The sequence below is a fragment of the Ochotona princeps genome, chromosome 21 (genome assembly GCF_030435755.1).
Source record: "Ochotona princeps isolate mOchPri1 chromosome 21, mOchPri1.hap1, whole genome shotgun sequence".
Classification (NCBI taxonomy): domain Eukaryota; kingdom Metazoa; phylum Chordata; class Mammalia; order Lagomorpha; family Ochotonidae; genus Ochotona; species Ochotona princeps.
In genome coordinates, this window is record NC_080852.1 from 27,309,558 (window position 1) to 27,331,770 (window position 22,213).

The 22,213-nt window shown below is 61.6% G+C and overlaps 1 protein-coding gene across 2 annotated transcripts; it reads left to right on the forward strand.

Annotated features, from left to right (window-relative positions):
- Positions 1–1,563: 1,563 nt before the first annotated feature.
- On the forward strand, positions 1,564–21,624 carry PLXNB1 (plexin B1). Of its 2 annotated transcripts, none has more exons than XM_004581434.2 (38): positions 1,564–1,778; positions 5,096–5,148; positions 5,570–6,664; positions 7,135–7,317; positions 7,568–7,696; positions 7,812–7,912; positions 8,095–8,227; positions 8,441–8,597; positions 8,841–8,949; positions 9,040–9,148; positions 9,497–10,183; positions 10,350–10,472; positions 10,608–10,730; positions 10,957–11,050; positions 11,141–11,313; positions 11,458–11,609; positions 12,783–12,888; positions 13,042–13,178; positions 13,309–13,485; positions 13,663–13,822; positions 13,937–14,179; positions 14,756–14,932; positions 15,021–15,169; positions 15,372–15,472; positions 15,571–15,788; positions 15,901–16,079; positions 16,202–16,268; positions 16,457–16,603; positions 16,957–17,125; positions 17,337–17,440; positions 17,517–17,601; positions 17,756–17,928; positions 18,056–18,216; positions 18,334–18,481; positions 18,893–18,957; positions 19,064–19,139; positions 19,806–19,880; positions 20,944–21,624. In XM_004581434.2, exons 3-38 carry the CDS (start codon positions 5,576–5,578, stop codon positions 21,046–21,048), a joined length of 6,384 nt encoding a protein of 2,127 aa, XP_004581491.2. In that variant the 5' UTR covers positions 1,564–1,778; positions 5,096–5,148; positions 5,570–5,575; the 3' UTR covers positions 21,049–21,624. The 2 variants fall into 2 exon arrangements, with proteins under 2 accessions (XP_004581491.2, XP_058534756.1); XM_058678773.1 differs by lacking the exon at positions 1,564–1,778 and adding an exon at positions 4,254–4,570.
- The last annotated feature ends 589 nt before the right edge of the window (positions 21,625–22,213 follow it).

The window sequence follows — 22,213 nt, forward strand, 5'->3', positions numbered from 1 at the left end:
GCCAGGAGTGCTGCTAGGCTTGCCCTTCTGAAGCCTTGCTCAGCCTGGGCTGTGAATGGGGGGAGTATCCAAGTGGCCCTTCTCTGAACTGAACACCAGGTCTCTCTGCCATTGGTCCCTCCATCCAGAATGGCTTATTGGATCGTGACAGGGACCCACCAGGAGTTGCTGTGTTTGTGTACAGATGTGGGGAACAATAGGGCTTCCAAGTCCTAGGTTCTGGGAAAAGGCAGGCCTTGAAAGGTAGGCATTTGAATGAGCAGATGTGGGGAGGAATCCAGCCTAGGGATTGTGCCAGCTGAGGGTGCTGAGTCTGGTGGGGGCTGTGGACCACAACGCTATGGCACAGGTGGAGGGGCTAAGCAGGAGGGACCTGGGGGGAATGAGAGGACCGTGCTGCTGTGTGGACCAGGACCCTGGACTCACTTATTGGACTTAAGGTGGAGGAGGAAGGGTGCTGTGGGCAGGTGGGGAGGGAGAATTTGGAAGGCACAGAGCCTGGTAGCTGAGGAAGATAAGAGTCCCCGCCCCCCCCCCAGGAGTTGGAGCTGGGGGTGGAAGTGGGAAGAGGGTGGTGCCCTGGTTCTTAGGACAGTAGCAGGTGTGGGTGACCTGAACCCTCTGGTTGAGGCTTCCAAGGGCCGTTTGCAGTAGTTACTAAGGGAGGGCCGTGCACAGAGGAGAACCCTCACATGCCCAGCATTTCTTCCTGCAAAGGCTCGGGAGTCGGCCAGTGAGGGAGTCTAGACTTGCCCAAGGCTTCTGCCTGGGGAGGAAAGGTGCCCTGGCTTGCGCGCCTGCCCGGGCCAGGGGGCTCATCCCCACCTGCTGGTGCGCGAACCGGCAGGGGGAGGGGGCAGGAGGTGGCTGCGGGTGTCAGGTTACAAGACTTTGCGATGGCGCAAACCTGGGTCCAAAGCCCGAGCTCTCCTCAAACAGCTCGAGGTGGGGGCGGAAGGCGGGACTGGCTGGCGCAGAGTCCCGGCAAACGCGCGGTGAGGCAGGGCCAGGTGCGCGAAGAACTAGGCGCCGCAATTCAGGTAAAGAAAGTTTGCGGGAGAAAACACCACAAACGCTGGGGCTGGAAGGGTGAACGGGAGGGATGGCGGCGGAGACGGCCAAGGAGCAGACGCGCCAGGTGAGAGGCGCGAGACCGGGCTCCGTCGTGACGCGAGAGGCACGGGCGCACCGCGCCCCTTGCTGTGGCCGCTCCCTTGCCGGGAGCGCTCCCAGTTCCGGTGCTGGTGGAGGTGCAGGTGAGGCCCGGCGCGGGGTGAGGCCCGGCCCGGGGCGGGGCCGGGCAGCCCCCACTACTAGGGACCCGCGTTGCCATGGCTACCGCTACTGTGCAGCCCCTGTTCCACCCTTTCCCAAACGTGCGTGGAACCCTGTGCCCGCCCACGCGCCCCCCGTCCTAGGAAAACCTAGAGCTCGCGCGGTGGGAATGCGGGGTCCCGGGCAGTTCGGATCGCGCGCCCCGTTTTCCCGGCTGCTTCCGGCCTGGCCCAGGCGGGGTGCGGGGGGAGGGCGGCCCGGCGGGCGAAGTAGGAGGGGGGGAAAGGAGCGGAGCCGGCCCGCCCGACGCGGCTTTGTCTCCTTTGTTCCCAGCGGTGGCAGCGCCGCGGCGGGAGGGGCGGGCAGCGGGCGCAGTTTTCCGCCCCTTGGTCGCCGGGTAACAGCTGCGGCTCCGCCAGACCCACCTCCGGGGCAGGCCGCCGCACGCACCTCGGTGTCCCCGAGCGGCCCGCGCGCACATCCCGCGGGGCCGCGGCCGGGTGGTGAGTGCCGGGCGCGGGGCCGGGGGGCGGCGGGGCCCCCGGCGAGGCCGCGCGCGCGGAGGCAGAAAGCGGCCTGGGGCCTGGATCCCGCCAGGCAGGGGCGGCCTGCGGGAGTGGTGGGCGGTTTCGGCGCCCAGAGTTGGGACCACGCTTCTCCGCGCGGAGAGAAACTCTGGCGGCGGTGCCGCCTGAAACGCTATTGGGAGACGGAGGAGGTGGAGCTGCTCCTCCGCGCCCCCTCCTCTCCGCCGCTGCCTCACGGGGGGGACCAACCGGCCCCTTCCCCCGCCCTCCCAGGGCCCTTGGTGCTGTCTCCGATCCGAACCCGGGGGGTGGGGGGGAAGGAGGAGGGTCGCATCGTTTCTGCGGGAGCAGCCACCCTTTCAGGTGCGCTCGCACGGGACGAAGGCGGACCTCGAGCCGCGCGACTACGCGCCTCCATACAGTCACTTTGGGTGCAGGATGATGAGCCCCTTGGCGGAGCCCGGTGCCTCTCATTCCCCTCTCGCTCCCTGTCCCGGTCCTCAGCAACACGCAGCACACACAAGGTGGGCCGTTAGCCCCACTGCACTGTCAATGAGTAACTGACCTCTTTGGAGGACCTGGAGAGTGGAGCCGGGGGTGGGGGCGGAGAGGGGAGGGCGAAAGGGAAGGCCACAGTCGCCAGGACTACAGGACCAAGTACATGTGTCAGGGCCAAGCCGGGAGCCCCTTTGGTTAGTGAGGACACTTCGGGAGATCCCAGGAGCTGCTTGCTTTCTGCAGACAGAAGTTAGGTGGCCGCGGTCCCTGCTGAAGAGGGGCAGGCCTGGGCACAGACAGTTAGGCCTTGGCAGTGTGCCTGGACAGAGCCGTGGAGGTGGGAGGTAAGACTTGGGAGGAGAGCCTGAAACCTGGGGACGGAGGCGTGGCTCTCCATCCGGTCCATCAGCCCTGTGCAGTGTGCCGGAGCAGGTCATCAATAAGTGGGACCTGTGGGAGAGGCCAAGTGGCTTGGAGAGTAGCGTGGACCCCAGGGTCTCCGCGACCAGGTGGGTTTCCTTGGATTGGAAGTGGAAGTTTCGTGTACTATGCAGGGAGCGCCTACACATGGGTACACAATTGCCACTCCCTGCCTGCCAGCAGCTTCACGTGGGGAGGGTGTGGTGAGGGACACTGCTGGGTCTCTGGGCTCATCCAGCTGCCACAAGGAGTGACACTTGGAAGCCTGAGAAGTCAGGAAGGCTCTCTGGGGAGATGCTGGCTGGGCGTAGGAGTTAACTGGGATGGACAGGGAGTGGGCATTCCAGGCTGGGGGACGGCCTTGTGACGTGGGACAGCAGAAAAGACTAGAACTGCCACCGTCCCTGGCCGCAGGAACGAAGAGCATGTTGAGGGGGAGAGGGCGGGGCCTGGAGGGGCTTGACCTTTATCCTCTGGCCCTGGGGGTGGAGGGGAGTGGAATGGGACATGCTCCAGCCTTGATGACCCTTGGAGAATCAGGGTACAGGGGCTGCTCTGTGTCCATGCCACACTGGGGGAAATGTCGCTGCTCTTCTTTCTTCTCCCTGCAGCCCATGGTCCTGGGCAAAGGGGCAGGTTAGAAGCCAGAGGCAGTGGCTGGCCTCAGCCTCCTACTGGGGCCTGGCTGGAGCTGATCTGGCTCCGCCCCTTCTTCCTGTGGGCGCCTTCAACCCAGTTGTGCTTTCCCGCTGGGGAGTGGCTTTGTTGTTGCCCCTTGAGGGATGGAGAAGCTTGGCACCACTAGGGCCTGAGCAAATATTTGTAAGCGAGTGAAGGAGAGAATGTTGATCTGTGGGACCCGATGCCCAGGGCACATCCCTGGCCTGGATGGCAGGCGGGGTGAATGGCCACTGAGTGCAGACGGTGGCCTCTGGCTATCCCCAGGTGGGGCTCTGCCAGTCTCAGAGGAAGAAGCTTGCTCTCTCCATCCCTTGGAAACAAGGTGGGGGGCTCCTGGGCAGCCTGGCCCCGCCACAGTTCCTGGGATTCTGGCGGGGGTTCGAGACTTTGCCTGCCTCCTTTCCCCCACCCCCTTGGGTGGCAAACAGAGGCAGCCTTGTTCCCGCTCCCATAGAGCTGCCCTGTTCTCTGCACACTAAAAATGGAAACCCCCAAGCTATTTTGGGAGCAGTGCCCAGCCCGACTGTGGCCATGGCTCTCCCCCTGCTCCCACCAGGCTGTGGTCCACAGCGTCCCTGCTCCTGCCACTGCCACCACCGGGCTGGGAGACCCTCCTCTCAGGCCTGTGCCCATGCAGTCCCAAAAGCACCCTGCCAAGGGCTCCTGCTAGGGTGAAGTGATCTGGGCAGCGGAGGGAAGCCAGGGCTTGGGACGTTCTGCACTGACAGCCTGGCAACTGGGTGGTGGGCGGGGCTGGGCCACGTGGCCTTGGCCCAGGCAAGGAGGGGAAGTGTGGCCGGGATGCAGGATTTTTTCCCATCACTTTGCTGACCTTGGTGCTGCTGACCGAGGACACCCGAGGGTCTGAGGCAGGCGGCATTGCTGTGATTTCTTGATTTTGGGACGTGGAATGCAAAGAGGCTTGGGAGGAAAGCAAGCCCCAGAGTCCTGTGGTTGGACACAACCGGGCATGGTGACATCCTTTAGAACACCTGCCTCCTGCCCTTCCCTCTGGGCCCTGGTTCCACTATCACCCGCAGGAGAGGAAATAGCAAGAGCTGGCCCAACTTCACTAGCTCCCTGGGACTCAGGGCCGTGCCAGGGAAGGGGATGGGCACCTGTGCCTGCGGATATCTCAGCAAGATTGGTGGTAGCCTATGCATGTGCAGGTGTGCATGTGTCATGTCTGTATGGCTGTGTTGTGCCTTCTCCATCCTGTGCAGAGTGGACCTTATCTGTCTGTGTCCCTGCATGTGTATGTGTTGGGGGGAGATCTACGTAGATCCCCACCCATGTGTGTGAGGTGTGTCTGCTAATGTGCTGACAGCGGCCGTCTGGGTGCAGCCAGTCCCTGGGGCTGTGTGGAGGGTGTGTCTCACTGGAGCGAGAGGAGGGGGAGAGGGCCATGCAGGGGGTCTGGCTGGGCCCTGCTGGCCATGGGTCTCCTTCCTAGTTGACCTTTCCCAGGCCCCTCGAGTGCCTGGCTCTGTCGCCCTCCGCTCCCCTCCCCGTGTGGGCTCTGAGGAGGCGTCCTCTGTGGAATGTGTTTGGTGGCCGAGGGCCAGGCTGGGCCCTGCTCTGCCGGGCGGCTGGGCAGTGGGGAGGGGTACGCAGTGGGGGGTGGGGGAGGCGGGGCTCTGTGTGCCTGCAGCCCAGTCCCTGGCCTCACTCTCCTGCCTCCCTCCCCTGCCTAGGTGACTCCTGCTCTGGTCATGTTGTTGCATCCTGATCGGACCGGCCCTGCCAGGTGAGCCTGACCTTACTGCTAGGCCTGTGCTAAGGGCCCTCCTGGGAGAGGCCCAGGCTCTCGGAGCCTACCCTCTTCTCTTTCACCTATTCGTCTGGTGGTTTTCAATCTTCTGGGTCTGGGTCTGAGAGTTCGCCCATCCTTGTCCAGCTGTCGCTGAGTTGCTGGTAGCCACCACATTCACCCTTCCGCCTCCTTCTGCTCCGGAAACTGATGTCCATAGAGGGGTGGGGTTTGATGGAAGTGTTTCCTGTTTTTCATCCTTGACCCCTTGATGGTGTCCATTAAGCCTGATCCTCCTCTGTTCACCTCTTGGGCTAGGAGGGGGTTCTTGGCAGTGCCCCAGCTCTGGCCCTCTCCAGTGACTCCAGGGTGCTTCAATGGCTACATGAGCCCCCCCCCCCACCTCTCTCCCTGCCAGGTGACCATGCCTGCCCTTGGCCCAGCTCTGCTGCAGGCACTCTGGGCCGGGTGGGTGATCGCTCTCCAGCCCCCTCCACCAGCTGCTTTCACTCCCAACGGCACACAGCTGCAGCACCTGGCAAGGGACCCCACCTCGGGCACCCTGTACCTAGGAGCCACCAACTTCCTGTTCCAGCTGAGCCCTGGGCTGCAGCTGGAGGCCCAGGTGTCCACGGGCCCAGTACTGGACAGCAGGGACTGCCTACCCCCTGTACTGCCTGATGAGTGTCCCCAGGCCCAGCCTACCAACAATCCCAACCAGCTGCTCCTGGTGAGCCCGGGGGCCCTGGTGGTGTGCGGGAGTGTACACCAGGGAGTGTGCGAGCAGCGGCGCTTAGGGCAGCTCGAGCACCTGCTGCTGCGGCCCGAGCGTCCGGGGGACACCCAGTATGTGGCCGCCAATGACCCTGCAGTTAGCACCGTGGGGCTTGTGGCGCAGGGCCTGGCTGGGGAGCCCCTTCTCTTTGTGGGTCGGGGCTATACCAGCCGAGGTGTTGGGGGTGGCATCCCCCCCATCACAACCCGGACTCTGCAACCCCCCGACCCCCAAGCCGCCTTTTCCTACGAGGAGACCGCCAAGCTGGCTGTGGGCCGCCTCTCCGAATACAGCCACCACTTCGTGGGTGCTTTTGCGCGCGGGACCAGCGCCTACTTCCTGTTTCTGCGGAGGGACCTGCAGGCTCAGTCCAGAGCCTTTCGTGCTTATGTGTCTCGTGTGTGCCTCCGCGACCAGCACTACTATTCCTACGTGGAGCTACCTCTGGCCTGCCAGGGCAGCCGCTATGGGCTGATCCAAGCTGCGGCCGTGGCCCGTGGGGAGGTACTCTTCGCAGCCTTCTCCTCGGCCGCCCCCCCAGCAATGGGCCGGCCCCCCTCGGTAGCAGCTGGGGCGGCTGGAGCCTCTGCCCTATGCGCCTTCTCACTGGATGAAGTGGACCGGCTTGCCAATCACACGCGTGATGCCTGCTACACCCGGGAGGGGCGCGCTGAGGACGGAACCCAGGTCGCCTACATCGAGTATGATGTCAACTCGGACTGTGCACAGCTGCCAGTGGTGAGTTGCGGCACTGTGGACATTAGGCACTTCGCCCTAGTGGTAGGCAGTGTGTTCGTAGGTTCTAGGGAGAGATGAGGCCAAAGACAAGAAGGCAAGCTGTTTGGTTGTGCCCTCTGGACCAGCAAGGAAGGCTGTAGATACACACAACGGGCAGAGTCGTGGGTAGTGGAGGTGGGCTGAGCGGTGATGAGCTGGCCGGTAAAGATTTTGGGAAAGGGGCCCGGAGAAGGCCAACTGAGCACAGGGAATGGAAGAAGTGTGGATGTGGGGGGGATGGAAAGCAGACAAGCTGTTGGACGCTGTCCTGGGCAACCGGATGTGGGGAATGCTGTCCCCAGAGGGGCCGTTCCAGAGGACTGTCTGACGAGGACCTTGGAGAAGACAGGATTGCTGAGGGAGAGCTGCCCTGGGTCGTGGGGGAGGGGGGCTCCTGGGAACATCCTCCCCATGCTTCTTCCTGTGTGTAGGACACTCTGGATGCTTATCCTTGTGGCTCCGACCACACTCCTAGCCCCATGGCCAGCCGGGTCCCACTGGAAGCCACGCCAGTTCTGGAGTGGCCAGGGGTTCAGCTAACAGCTGTGGCTGTCACCATGGAGGATGGACACACCATCGCCTTCCTGGGTGACAGTCAAGGACAGCTGCATCGGGTGAGTCCACAGGAGGCATTAGGTCTTACGTAGGGTCTTAAGGTACAGGTGGGACTGGGGTGTGTGATTTGTGATGTGTCCCCCAGCCCTGGGCTGGGAGAACAGCCTTTGTTCCTGCTCCCAGAGCTGAAGGAGTGGTTACCTGTGCACCCCTCATGCTGGTTGGACCCGTGATTGGCTAGGGGTGCACTGTGGGTTGGAGAGAACCATGCACTTGGATCCTAGAGCCATTGTCCATCCATGTTCTCAGGTCTACCTGGGCCCTGGCAGCGATGGGCACCCATACCTTACCCAGAGCATCCAGCAAGGCTCTGCCGTGAGCAGAGACCTCATCTTTGATGGGACTTCCGAGCACCTGTATGTCATGACCCAGAGCACAGTGAGTGTCAGGCATGAGCTGGGGCGTGGCTGCTGGGAGGGTCCCGGGCATGGATGAGCCACTGCTGGCTGCTGCTGTCAGGGTGGCCAGCCTCAGGTGCTATCTGCTGTCCCAGCTTCTGAAGGTTCCTGTGGCCTCCTGTGCCCAGCACCTGGACTGTGCCTCTTGCCTCGCACATAGGGATCCGTACTGTGGATGGTGTGTGCTCCTTGGCAGGTTAGTGCTCCTGCCAGCCCCTGACCCCTCTGGTTCTGAATTCCACCTTCCTTGCTGCACAGACCCAGGGGCCAAGCATCATGCTCCACTTGAGGGCCCTGCCCAGGTCCTTGGGAGTGGAGGTGTGTCCCTACCCTGGGAGCTCCCAAGGGCCATTCTTGCTCAGTACAGTTCTTGCTCAGGTGCAGTCGCCGTTCCGAGTGCACAAGGGGCCAGGGCCCAGAGCAGTGGCTCTGGAGCTTCCAGCCCGAACCAGGTTGTCTGCAAGTGACAGCCGTGAGTCCTGCCAACATCAGCCGAGATGAGAGGAGGGAGGTGAGGGCCCCCCTGCTGCCTGCATCTGAGATGGGGAGAGACCCTGGGATGGTGGCATTGGGAACACCTGACTACCCACAGCCTTGCATGCTTCTGTGATGGCCCAGGCCTGTGTGGGTGTTGGTGGAGGCCTGGGGCTGGGGTTGGCAGTCCCTACACCACCACCCCTCTAGTTTGCAGTCCCCAGCAATGTGTCCCATGCTCTGTGGGCAGATTTTCCTGACAGTGCCAGACCTGCCAGCCCTGTGGCCTGGGGAATCGTATACCTGCCACTTTGGGGAACATCAGAGTCCTGCCCTGCTGACCGGCTCTGGTGTCATGTGCCCTTCCCCGGACCCTAGCGAGGCACCGGTGCTGCAGAGAGGAGCCGGTGGGTGAGAGAGAAGGCTAGCCCTGGGGCCCCTCAGCTCCTGCCTGCTCCCGACCTGTTCCCAGGGGGATAGGGAGGGGAGAGTTTGGGTGAGATGTGGAGTCAAGCAAAGATTGCCACGTTGCTGGTCCCAATTGCCCCTGAACTCGCCATGCTGTGCTCTGGGGTGGTGCTTCCTGTCCCCTTCAGGAAGGTTCATCCCACCCTGTGATGGGTCTGAGTCCCCCCTTCTCCCCGTCGCAGACCACGTGTCCGTGAGTGTGGCGCTCAGGTTTGGCATTGTGACCATCGTCACCACTTCCCTCTCCTTCTATGATTGTGTGGCCGTCACGAAGCTCCGTCCTTCTGCACAGTATGTGTCTCCCCCAGCACCTTGACCCTTGCCCCAGGCCCTGCCCTGCCCACCAGCATGACCCTGGCTCCATGGCTGTGCACTGTACAGGTGCCAGGCTTGTGTGAGCAGCCGCTGGGGGTGTAACTGGTGCGTGTGGCAGCACCTGTGCACACACAAGGCCTCCTGTGATGCCGGGCCCATGGTGGTGAGCCAGCAGGTGAGCACCACACCAGGCTGGGTGGGTTTGGTGCCCCTGTGTGAGGGTTTCTGGAGGGCCAGCATGTCTCCCTGCCTGTGTGACCCTCTCAGTCCCGCCCCACCTGAGCTCCCTGTGTGTGGGTGTGATCAATCCTCCAGAAAGCCGCTGCGCTGTGGCCCTTGGCCCCACCCCAGTCCACACGCCCCTGGAGCCTGCCCTCCCGCTTCTCCCATGGAGAATTAACGGGCTGTTTTTGTTTCTCTTTCCCTTGGTCTCCTCTCCTCTTAACATCCCCTTTGCCTGCCTCCTGCTCCGGTGCCTGCCTGCTGAGTGGCCCTTCCTGTCTGCCTCTGCCCCTCCCTTCAGAGTCCGCTTCTCTCCCTAGCCTCTCCTGCAAGAGACGTGCCCAGCCCCTCCCCACCCCCCACTCCCAAAGCCTCTGTTACCCCCATTCCCGACCCCCTCCCCCTGGAGCCGGGGACCCCCTCCACAACCACAGCCTGGGACATCCCACCTGGGGCCAGGCCCTCTCTGCTCAGCCCCTGGGGGCCAGGGCCCAGTCCCAGCCCTGTGCCCTCCTCTGCCTTCACCGAGTCCCCTCTCCATGAGAAGTCCCCCATTCCCACTCCCACCCCCACCCCTAGGCCTGGATCCACTATCCCCACCCCTGCTGACTTGGGGCCTGAGGCCATGCCTGAGGACCTTTCAGACCCCCACCCGACCCCCTCAAAGGTGGCCTCAGTGCCCCCTGTCGACCCCAACCCCAAGGTCCTTCCTTCTCCGGTGCCTCTGGACCAGCCCCCTGGCACTGCTCCTGCGACTGCTTTCCCAGGGGCTGCTGGCTCCCCGAAGCCCAGCATGGACTGGCTCATGAGAGAAGGCGGCGAGCTGCCCGAAGCGGATGAGTGGACAGGGGGTGACGCGCCCGCCTTCTCCACTTCCACCCTCCTCTCAGGTGATGGAGACGCGGCAGAGCACGAGGGCCCTCCCGCCCCCCTCATCCTCCTGTCCAGCCTTCACTACCAGTACGACACCCCCGGGCTCTGGGAGCTGGTGAGGCCCAGCCCAGGAAGGAGGCCTCTGGGGAGAGGAGGTGGGAGGGGGCCATGGGAAAGACCCAGGGCAGGTACGGCCAATCTGCAGCCCCATGCCAGGCCTGCCCCCAGAAACTGATGGGGGCACCTGGGGCTCCATACTGCCATGCCCTTGGTACCTGCAGGAAGAGGTGAGCCTGGGTGCGAGCTCCTGCCCATGTGTGGAGAGTGTCCAGGGCTCTACCCTGATGCCGGTCCATGTGGCACGGGAAGTCCACCTGCTGGGCAGGAATCTGCGCCTCTTTCAGGTGAGCCTGGGCTGCCCCTATTATCCTCACGATGGTCCCAGACAGGAGTCCCACCCAGCGAGCACACGTTCAACCCCAAGCCAGAGGCTGTGCCAGGACAGACTACCCTAACAGTTGTGTTGCCTGCCCCCCCAGGACAGTCCAGGAGACAATGAGTGTGTGATGGAGCTGGAGGGCTTTGAGGTGGCAGTGGAGGCCCGGGTCGAGTGTGAGCCACCTCCAGATACTTGGTGCCGTGTCACATGCCAGCAACACCAGGTATATACACTGAGCGCCTGGGTAGGCAAGCCAAACAGCTTGGCCTAGCAGCCCAGCCAAGCCTAGATCCCTACCCTGTGACCCCCTCAAGGATATTCTCTGGCCCCTGACATGTGTTCCTCCTGGGATCCCTGCACCCAGCTTTGACCTTTAACTTGAGACTCTCGGGAGTCCCAGTCCTGTGGCCTCTGACCACCTTCTTATTGCCCCACTTTCATTTCTTCAGTTCAGCTACGAGGCTGCACAGCCGGAGCTGCGCGTGGGGCTGTTCCTGCGCCGGGCAGGCCACCTGCGTGTGGACAGGGCTGATGGGCTGCATGGTGAGCCACCTGGACCATGGGGCCACCTGAACCATGAGGGGGAGCGGGACCCCTCCCGCCTGCCCTCACCCGTGTCCCTGCTCCCTCCAGTGGTTCTCTACAACTGCTCTGTGGGACACGGGGACTGCAGCCGTTGCCAGACTGCCCTGCCCCAGTACGGCTGTGTGTGGTGCGAGGGAGCGCGTCCACGTTGCGTGGCCCGGGAGGCCTGCAGGGAGGCTGAGGCCGTGGCCACCCAGTGCCCTGCCCCTCTCATCCATTCGGTGCGTTGGAACCCTGCCCTTCCCTACTGCTGCCTTTGGAGGGAGGGTGCAGGTTCCCTGGGTGCATGGGACCCACAGGTGAGAGGCTAAGGCTGCCCTGCCTTGGCAGGCAGATGGAAGTAAACAATCCTTGTCCTGGACCAGGTGGAGCCACTCACTGGGCCTGTGGATGGGGGCACACGGGTTACCATCAGGGGCTCCAACCTGGGCCAGCAGGTGCAGGACATTCTGCACACGGTCTGGGTGGCTGGGGTGCCCTGTGCTGTGGATGCGCAGGAGTACGAGGTCTCCAGCAGGTGAGTTGTTTGGACCCGGTGTGGGTGGGCTCAGGGGTGGGCCTTCATGCTCAGGGCCTCCCACCCCCCACTCAGCTTCCGTTCCTACTTCCCCTAGCCTCGACTTGGTCACGAGGCCTCAAGGCTTCAGTGAACACTGATGCCCTGGCCACCCTCCTCCACTCCCTGGTCTCCCCAGTCACTGTGGATCCAGTGGTAGGAACAGGGACCTCCTTCTCAACACCTCCCTGGGAAGTGGCTGATTGTTCTACCCTAAATGCTGCCCTGGGCCAGGCTCCTCAGGAGGTGAACTTGTGGCACATTCGCTAGTACCAGAATCCTCTGTTGGCTGTTGGAGGTCCCCTAGCTGCCATTCCAGGGCTCATGGCTTGGAGAGGCCTCGGGTCATGGGAACTTGGCTGGCCATGGCAGGGCCCCATACCTGAATACTCCAGATATTCGCATGGAGGGATCCACGGCAGTAGCGCCTAAACCTGGCTGGACATCAGGGTAACCTGGAGAGGCTGCCCCAAAACACAGGGCAGCGGGTCCTCTACTCCCCCTCAGAGGCTGGTGGGTGTAATTGTATGCACATACCCACACCCTGTATGCATTTGCCAGGGCCAGGGGTTACTTCTGGACATGTGACAGAGAACTCAAGGTCACAGGCAGTCTGCTAGTTTGCAAAGCAATGGAAGAAGCAATTTAGGCATGTTCTGGCCAGGCCTCCCCGAGAGTAGTTCACACATCATTTGTTCCATTTTCCCTGAGTGTTGGCAGTGACCGTGGCAAGGTCATGGAGTTGAGCCACTACAGACTTACGCTTCTAGAAATGACTTTGCCTGCAGTGTCTTGACTTCTGACTGACAACAGGCTTCCAGGGACCTCTGTAACCATGAAGGTCTCAAGTTCCCATGATCTGGAGAGCGGGTGTTGTGCATGAGCAGTTGGCCAGGCTCCTGGTCAGCTCAGCAGCTTCCCCATGAGCAGCCTCCCCAGGGGTCCTTTGTGGACAGATGCCATGACCCGGGGATCAGTTTCTCCTTGCTGGATCCCTCCTGGACCCCTTCCTCTCTACCCAGAATGGCGAGGGGAATCCCGCATCCAGCCATGGATGGGGACAGGAGGACTGCTGGGTCCGTGTGGGGCGCCCTTGGTGCAGCCCAGTGTCCCCAGCCTGCCCTATGCCTGCAGCCTTGTGTGCATCACTGGGGCCAGTGGGCAGGAAGTGACTGGCACAGCCACGGTGGAGGTGCTGGGAAGAGGACGTGGTGTCTCCGACCTCACTTTTGCTTATCAGGTGCTGGCTGCTGAGCCCTGCCCTACCCCTCAGCCTGTTGCTTTTGCCTGAGGGTGGGAGGAGTAGGGGAGGACTCCCACCCAGAGTCCCGTCTGTCTCAGGGCCTCCCTCCCTGTTCCTGACCTAGCACACTTACTGTCTCCCATCCCATAGGACCCACAGGTGCATTCCATCTTCCCAGCCCATGGCCCCAGAGCCGGGGGCACCCACCTCACCCTGCGTGGCTCCAAGCTCCTGACTGGACGGCTGGAGGACATCCAGGTGGTGGTCGGAGAGCAGCCATGTCACCTGTGAGGACCCTTTCTTCATCCTGTGTGAATCCATGTGCCTCAGGGAAGAGATGGGAGTAGGGGGTAGGGCTAGCTGCAGGGTGTACTCATTGAGAGAGCCTGGTCTGCCTTCCCCTCCTCTCCTCTGCAGGCTGCCGGGACAGCAGTCAGAGCAGCTGCAGTGTGAGACCAGCTCATACCCCGTGCCTGCCACACTCTCCGTGGCTGTGTGGTTTGGGACCGCTGAGCGGAAACTTGAACGTGGCCAATTCAAGTACACATCAGACCCCAATGTCACCTCGGTTTACCCCACCAAGAGCTTCCTCAGGTGCTGGACAGGGGCAAGACTGCATGGCATTGCTGCCTGTGGGAGTTCTATAGATCGCATGGGGGGTCGGGTGGGACTGTGCATCCCACACTGCAACTGGGAGGTTGGTGGGCTCGCAGTGCAGGGCCTGGAGCCTGGGACATGGGAGCCATGAGGGACTCCCACGCTGTGTTTCAGTGGCGGACGTAAGATATGGGTCCGTGGCCAGAACCTGGATGTGGTGCAGATGCCAAGAATCCGCGTGACCATGGCCGCTGGGGTGCTGGGGCAGGGACGGAGGCGACGTGTGGTCACCGAAACACCGTGTGCTTCTGGAGCCTCCTGTGGCAGCCAACAGGTTTGATACTCCTGGGCTGGGGTCGGCACCCTACACCCCAGGACAGCCAATGGAGGTGCAGCCTGTACATGTTTGCAGCGCCCCCCACTGGCCACCTTGTCTCCCTCCCCCCAGTTTGAGGAGCTGTGCAGTGTGAACTCCTCCCGGCTCATCGCCTGCCGATCTCCTGCCCTGCCGGGCTTGTCCGAGGTGCCCCTGGTCCAGGTGGAATTCATCCTTGACAACCTGGTGTTCAACTTTGCCACCCTGAGCCCCACACCTTTCTCCTATGAGGCCGACCCTAGCCTGAGGCCCCTAAACCCTGAGGATCCCACGACACCCTTCCGCCACAAGCCTGGGAGTGTGTTCTCCGTGGAGGTACCAGGACCCCAGACCCTCCCTTGCATGGGATAGCTCTGCTGTACTTCAGTCCAGCACCTGAGATAGTGGAGCAGAGGCCCTGGGCAGACAGGACTCCTCCCCCTTATTGTGGCCAGTGTGGTGGAGCTGGCAGTGATAGTGGCCTGCCTGGTGCCTTAGGGCTCCAACTTTGGCAGATGCCTGAGGCACAGTGTATCAATGGTGGCTGCATAGTGTGGTGCAAGGTTGATGGCTGGGTTGGTTCCCATCGGGCAACCTGGCTCACACAGACACCCTGGGCACCTATCATGCACTGAGGTCAGCAGTAAGTGGGCACTGGGAGAAACCATAGGGCAGTACCTGCTGGGCAGCAGCATTGAGGACAGATTTATTAACCCCTGATTTGGTGGGCTCTAGAGAAGACACGTAGACTCTGGCAGCAACGTGGCAGGCATCCCAGGAACTTGCTGGCTGTACATGCCAGGGAGGTGGTGCTGAGGGGCTGGGCCCTCAGGAACGGCCGTCCCACATTTGTGGGAGGGGGATGGAATGTGGGTTCAGCATGACCAATCAGTGGTCCCATGTGCATGCCAGGGGGAGAATCTGGACCTGGCCATGTCCAAAGAGGAGGTCGTGGCCATGATAGGGGACGGCCCCTGCGTGGTGAAAACACTGACCCGGCATCACCTGTACTGCGAGCCACCTGTGGAACAGCCCTTGCCGCTGCACCACACCCTCCGAGAGGCGCCCGATGCTTTGCCTGAGTTCACAGTCAGTGGGCATGTCCCAGGCCGGGCTGGGCTGGGCTGGGCATTGGGCACATGCTTCATCCCTGCTCACCCCATGGCTCCACACCTAGGTACAGATGGGGAACCTGCACTTCTCCCTGGGCCATGTGCAATACGATGGCGAGAGCCCTGTGGCCTTTCCCGTGGCAGCCCAGGTGGGCCTAGGAGTGGGTGCCTCACTTCTGGTTCTGGGGGTCATCATCATTGTCCTCATGTACAGGTGTGTACAGCCAGGTGTGACTGAGCTGGGGAAGACAAACCAGGGGCCAGCACTCTGTGGAAAAGACTGGAAGACTGGACTGGGCTGGGAATGTACTGGTATACTGTTGGGGAGGTTGGTGTATGCTTGGGCTGGGACTGAGTGGAACCAGTTGGAATCCAACCCCCTCCTGCCCCTTGCGGCCAACCCTGGTGCTGAACAGGAGGAAGAGCAAGCAGGCCCTGAGGGACTACAAGAAGGTGCAGATCCAGCTGGAGAACCTGGAGAGCAGCGTGCGTGACCGCTGCAAAAAGGAGTTCACAGGTGAGGCTATGTGAACTTCTTACCTGGCCTAGCCTGCCTCCTCCTACTCCCATCACACACTGCCCCCACCCCCCAAACTGGCCCCTTCTGCTCAACAGATCTCATGACTGAGATGACAGACCTCACCAGTGATCTTCTGGGCAGCGGCATCCCTTTCCTGGACTACAGGGTTTACGCTGAGAGGGTCTTCTTCCCTGGACACCGCGAGTCACCCCTACATCGGGACCTGGGCGTGCCTGAGAGCCGGCGGCCCACAGTGGAGCAAGGGCTGGGGCAGCTTTCCAACCTGCTCAACAGCAAACTCTTCCTCACCAAGGTGCCTGGCCATCCCCTGCTCCCTGGCCCACCCCTCTGGTTGGTCATGCCTGTTTCTGAAGTCTGCTCTTCCCTTCTGCCCTGCCCCATCCCTCCCCTCTCTGTGGTTGCAGTTCATCCACACGCTGGAGAGCCAGCGCACCTTCTCGGCCCGTGACCGTGCCTACGTGGCCTCGCTGCTCACGGTGGCGCTGCACGGCAAGCTTGAGTACTTCACCGACATCCTCCGCACACTGCTCAGTGACCTTGTGGCCCAGTGCGTGGCTAAGAACCCAAAGCTGATGTTGCGCAGGTCAGAGGCTGTTCGAGCGGGGAGGGGGGCAGCAGCAGGGGAGAGAGGTCTGGGTTTGGGGGTTCCAGCAGCCGCCTACTGACCCTGGCCTCCCTTCTTCTCCATCTCCCCCCACCCCCTAGAACAGAGACCGTGGTGGAGAAGCTGCTCACCAACTGGATGTCCATCTGTCTGTACACCTTCGTGAGGGTGAGGGAGGCACAGGTGGACAGGGCTTCTGGGCAGGCCTTGGAAGCCACTAAGAACCCATTCCCCAGGCAGCTAGCTGGCCCACCTGCGAGTCCTTGGTCACCTTAAGTCCCTCTATTTCCCATTTCCCCTCTGCACCTGTGCCACCTATGTGGCTGTCCTAACTGCCTGCACTCCCCTCTCCCCAGGATGCAGTGGGGGAACCTCTGTACATGCTCTTCCGGGGGATTAAGCATCAAGTAGACAAGGGGCCAGTGGACAGCGTGACAGGCAAAGCCAAGTACACCCTGAATGACAACCGCCTGCTCAGAGAGGACGTGGAGTACCGTCCCCTGGTGAGCCGGGTGGCTGTGAGGGAAAATCCCGTCCTAGCTGTGCTATACCTGCTCCCCTGTCAGTGATCCTTGGTTCTGTCCGCCTCCCTGGGGACCTCCAGCCTGAGCAGCACAGCCTGGTGCCAGGGATCCCAGGGAAGAGAGCCCATGTTTACTTCCTCGTCCCAGTCACCATGTGGACGTTTAGCAGTGCCTTAGCTGGGGGCTGGGGCCACAGGGGGCAGAAAGCCACATCCCTAGGGCAGGCTGGCAGGTGCAGAGACAGGCCCTAGGGCCTGCTTGAGGAAGCTTCCTCATGCATTGGGCATCCTGGACATGGCATGAATCCTGACAGCTCCCATATGTCCCCCTAGACCCTCAACGCTCTGTTGGCTGTGGGGCCAGGTGCAGGAGAGACCCAGGGAGTGCCTGTGAAAGTCTTGGACTGTGATACCATCTCCCAGGCCAAGGAAAAGATACTGGACCAGCTATACAAAGGGGTACCCCTCACACAGAGGCCAGACCCTCGCACCCTGGATGTTGGTAAGGATGGAGAGGGAGGGATGGTGACTCCCAGGGAAGGCACTGGGATACTGGGAGCTGGGGCAGAGGCCAGCTTGGACCACTTTTACTAGACAGGCTCTCATGGGAGGTGGGGGGCCTGCTCCTGCTCTTAGGGCAGCGAGGGGCAGGCGGGCTGTCTTGCAGGCAGGGGCTCGGAAGTGCTGGACCCTGTCCCATTGTGCCCTTGCAGAGTGGCGATCCGGGGTAGCTGGGCACCTCATTCTGTCAGATGAGGATGTCACTTCTGAGGCCCAGGGTCTGTGGCGACGCCTGAACACCTTGCAGCATTACAAGGTGGGAATGGTAGAAGTTGGAGGGAGGGGGATGGCAGAGGAAAGCTGGAGGAGGACTCATTGGTTTTGGTCATCAGGTCCCAGATGGAGCAACTGTGGCCCTTGTCCCCTGCCTGACCAAACACATCCTCCGGGAAAACCAAGACTATGTCCCAGGGGAGCGTGAGTACCACCTGTGCCCACCATCCCCTCCACGACCCTCTGCCCTGGGGAGTGGGAGACGGGGCCTCTGCTCATGTGTTCCTCTTCTACCTGAGAAGCCCTCCCCCAGGTATCCTCACACCTGGGAGAGCTGAGCTATGGGATCTTGGCACAGGGACCCCAATGTTGGAGGATGTAGACGAGGGGGGCGTGCGGCCCTGGCACCTGGTGAAGCCGAGTGATGAGCCAGAGCCGCCCAGGCCCCGGAGAGGCAGCCTGCGGGGCGGGGAGCGTGAGCGAGCCAAGGCCATCCCCGAGATCTACCTGACCCGCCTGCTGTCCATGAAGGTGCAGCAGGGCAGGGGTGGGGGGTCATGGGCAAGGACTGCCGCGGGTGTCGGGACAGTAGAGTGTGTGCAGCTATGTCTGGCGCCACTGAGACCTGCCTCCCTGCCTCCCCCCCACCATCGCACAGGGCACCCTGCAGAAGTTTGTGGACGACCTGTTCCAGGTGATCCTTAGCACCAGCCGGCCTGTGCCCCTGGCAGTGAAGTACTTCTTCGACCTACTGGACGAGCAGGCCCAGCAGCATGGCATCTCCGACCAGGACACTGTGCACATCTGGAAGACCAACAGGTGAGCTGGGCAGACTGCAAGCTCTGGCCAGTTCTCTTCCTGCCACCTGCTACCCGCCACCCAGCCCCACGTTGGTTGCTCACAGGCTGCCTTTCCACCCCTTGCCTCCCCTTGCAGCTTGCCTCTCAGGTTCTGGATTAACATCATCAAAAACCCACAGTTCGTGTTTGATGTGCAGACATCTGACAACATGGACGCTGTGCTGCTTGTCATCGCGCAGACCTTCATGGATGCCTGTACCCTGGCTGACCACAAGCTGGGCCGGGTAAACGGGGCCAGGCCGGGGCTGGGCATGCATTGTTCCCGTCCTGGAGCCAGGGGGTCCCTAGAAGCAGCAGCCCCCAGTCAGGCAGGGGCCAGGTTCAGCCCAGCCAGGAAGTTGGACCAGGCAGAGCCAGTGGGAGGGGTCAGCAAAGGGTCCTGCACTCCCTGGGCCTGGTTGCAGGGAGCTCAGACTTGGAAGAGGGGAGCTGAGGTGTTGGTGGGGCTGCCAGGTGGGTTCCAGATGCTCCAGGCAGCAGCCTGCTGGAAAGTGGAGGTATATGTCAGCTGGTGGAGTAGCTGCAGGGAGGGACCAGCCATCCTTGGGTGGAGGGGCATCCTGGGTGGTGGGACTTGGCATTCTGACACAAGGCCAGGGTATTAGCCCTCATCCACCTCTTCCCTGTCCTCCCAGGACTCCCCCATCAACAAGCTGCTGTATGCGCGGGATATTCCCCGCTACAAACGGATGGTGGAGAGGTATGGGGAAGGGTCGGGAGCTGGGTGGAGGGGAGAGACTGGTGCCCACATATGGGGCAGGTCATGGCCTTGTTCACTCAGGTGTTGCCTCTGGCCTCTCTGGCAGGTACTATGCAGACATCAGACAGGCTGTCCCAGCCAGTGACCAAGAGATGAACTCCCTCCTGGCTGAGCTATCCCGAGTAAGGCCCCCTCTGCTTCCTAGGTGGGGGCCCTCACATCCTGCCCTCTTCATGCTGTCCCCAGGTGGGGAAGTCTCCAGGACCTTCTGGGGGCAGAGCACACACCATCAGCATCACAGAGCAAGGAAAGTGCTTGTCCTGGCAGCTGCCGCCTAAATCAGCTAAGCCAGGCTCCTGGATGCTGCAGCATTGGCTGGGGTCCTGGACAAGACAGATTCAGGGTGGTCAGGTGGTTGAGGGCTGGGTTCAGGCCCCCAGGGTCTGCTACCCCTGCCTGATCCTCCCCCAGCCAACCCTGTCCCCTAAGCCAGGAGCCAGAGTGCTGCCAAGGGCCACGGTCACGATTTTGAGGTGTTGCTGTGCGTCAGGTCCTTTGTGGAAGGCTTTGATGAGCTCATGTACTCGGCAACTTAGGAGATGTTAAGTCCATGTGGCTATGGCTCAGAGCTGCCCTTATGGAGGGCATGGGTGGGGACACCCCAGGAAACGCTGGGGCAGAATGACACTGGGCCCACAGCCCATGTGCAGCATCTGTCCCACTGGGCCCTGCTGCTTTTGCCTACCGCCTCTCAGGCTCATTTTTCTCTTCCTCCCCCCACCTTGGGGTCCTCCCATGGCTGGCTGCACATTCACCTCTCTTGCTCTATCATCTGCCCTTCTTTCCAGAACTACTCTGGAGACCTCGGGGCGCGGGTGGCCCTGCATGAACTCTACAAGTATATCAACAAGTACTACGACCAGGTGGGCAGTCTGGGGCCTGTGGGACGAGGGGCCTCTTGGGAAGCTGAGGGAATGTGGGGGTAGGTGGGAGTAGGGCTGGCCCCCTTGCCTCAGGTTGTTGGGGGGTCTTGAGCACTGCCCTAGACACAGAGTTGGGGATGGGCTGGCTCCCTGGTGGTTTGGGAAGTGAACATTAGGCCTGGCCTCTGCTAGGCTCTCACATGGCTCCTCCCTTCCACATCCAAGCATGCATTCCAGGCATGCCCATTGGGAAGGGGTTAGGGAATCTGCCAACGCCTAGAAATGCTATGGAGGTGGCTCTAGGGGGACACACAGATTTCTTCTTCAACTTGACCTTGCCTTCTCCCAGACCCTACCAAAATCTTAGACTGGCAGGTAGAGGCTTAGCTGGCTGGACTGCGTGAGCCCCGGGACACCAGGGGTCAAGAACAGACCAGGGACAGGTGTGGATATAGAGAAGCCAGTGTGGGCCTTTGGCTGGGCCCAGAGATCCAAGCCCCCACCAGTCAGCCTCTCAGGTCCCCAGGAAACCCTCTCCTCAGGTGTCTGTGTGGCACCCATCTTGTGGCTGTTACTTTTCATGGAGGAGGAACCTGCTCCATGGCCCACTAACAAGAGGCTCCCTTGGTTCCGGATCCAGCTCTGGGCCTTGTTCTGAGTGGGTGGGCCATGGTGAGGAAGAAGAGGCAGGCACATGACAAGCCTGTGCCCCTTCATGGTGGGTGATAGCTCATTTCCCCCACATATGTGTTCTCCATTTAGTGGCGGTTTTATGCTGTTGGTATGACTCAACACTGTCCAGTCCCTGCTTCTAGCCTGGCACCAAGGCTCCTGAGGGTGGGCTGGCCTCCCCTTTTGGGTCTTGGGGTACCTGCCTGTGAGCACCTCATGAAGCCCATGATGACCACCTGCTGTTGTGCCATCCCATCAGCCAAGGCAACTGAGGTCACACCGGAAGTCCCTGGGTTTCTTGGGCTTCCACCCCCCCTACTATGCTGGAGTCATTTGGGTCTCCACATGAACCCTACACACCTTGGCCAATGGTGCCATGTCTCCCTTGCAGATCATCACTGCCCTGGAGGAGGATGGCACAGCCCAGAAGATGCAGCTGGGCTACCGGCTCCAGCAGATTGCAGCTGCCGTGGAGAACAAGGTCACGGACCTATGAAGTCCCAGGGAGCTGTGGCCCACGGCTGCTTGTGCCCACCCAGGCCACTCTGGAGACTTAGGAGAGAGGCAGACCCCTTCTTAGATGCCTATAGTGACGGAGCAACAGTTAGTGGACGGTGGCTCCCAGTCTCCAGCGGCTCTGACCTCGGCCCTGCTGAACCCACCTTGCAGTTCCGGGGAGGCCTGGAGGCTCAGGGACTGGGGTCCAGCCTGCTCACAGAGACCAGTGGACTCTGTGGACCACTTCTTGTGAATCTGTCTGCAGGGAGTTGGGTCTAGAGCAAGACTGGATGGGCCCCTGGGGAGGCAGCACTATTCCTGAGCACTGGGCCCCAACCTGCCGGGAGTCAGAGAGGAAGCTCATCCTCCCCCACCCCCGTCATCCTCGACCTCACATAGCTGCCTCTGGCCTTGTTGCTGCTGCTGCCACTTCCAGGATCCAAGAGACAAATGTCTGTCTGAGGCCACTGCAGAGTGACTCTCAGTTGGCCTCAGTGTGTGGGGTGCCTGCCTGCCACAGGGCACCCTGGGGATGGGGCAGCCCCAGCAACCCTGCTCTTCATTAAAGGATAACACACTGTTTGGGGTCTGATGTGAGGGCCCCAGGGACGTAGACTTTCGGGTTGGCCGGGGGGGTGGGGGCGATGGGAATCTCGTGGTCCCTCCTGATTGGGGCCCCAAACTGCAGGATGCTGCTGGGCAGGGGCCAGGGAGGGGTCTTGGTCTCCTCCCCGTGGTTGCCATTTTGGCAGGTTGGATAGCCTGCATCTCCATCCATGCCCCACTTACCTCCCCCAGATCCACTCTGCCTGGAATGATACTGTCATTGTTGGTCTCATCCACGCCAGGGGAAGTTTCAGCTGCCGTGCTCTGCACTGATTTTCAGGTCTCCTTCCCCGCTTCCGCTGAGTGGGGAGCATGGTCAGGGACAGGGTGGCCAGCAGTTGGTGCTTCCAGGTTTTCATTGTTTCTCAGCTGAGGCTGGGAACCCCCACGTGGTCTACCATGTGGGTGGCAGGGCCCAGTTATATCACAGCTGCCTCCCAGGGAGCTTCAGAACCAAGAGCCAGAGCTGGGATCTGATCTTTCATTGACGAGAGTAGATCACACCTGGGCAGCCTCATGTGGAGAGGAGTGTCTCAGTCACTAGGCTAGTCACCTAG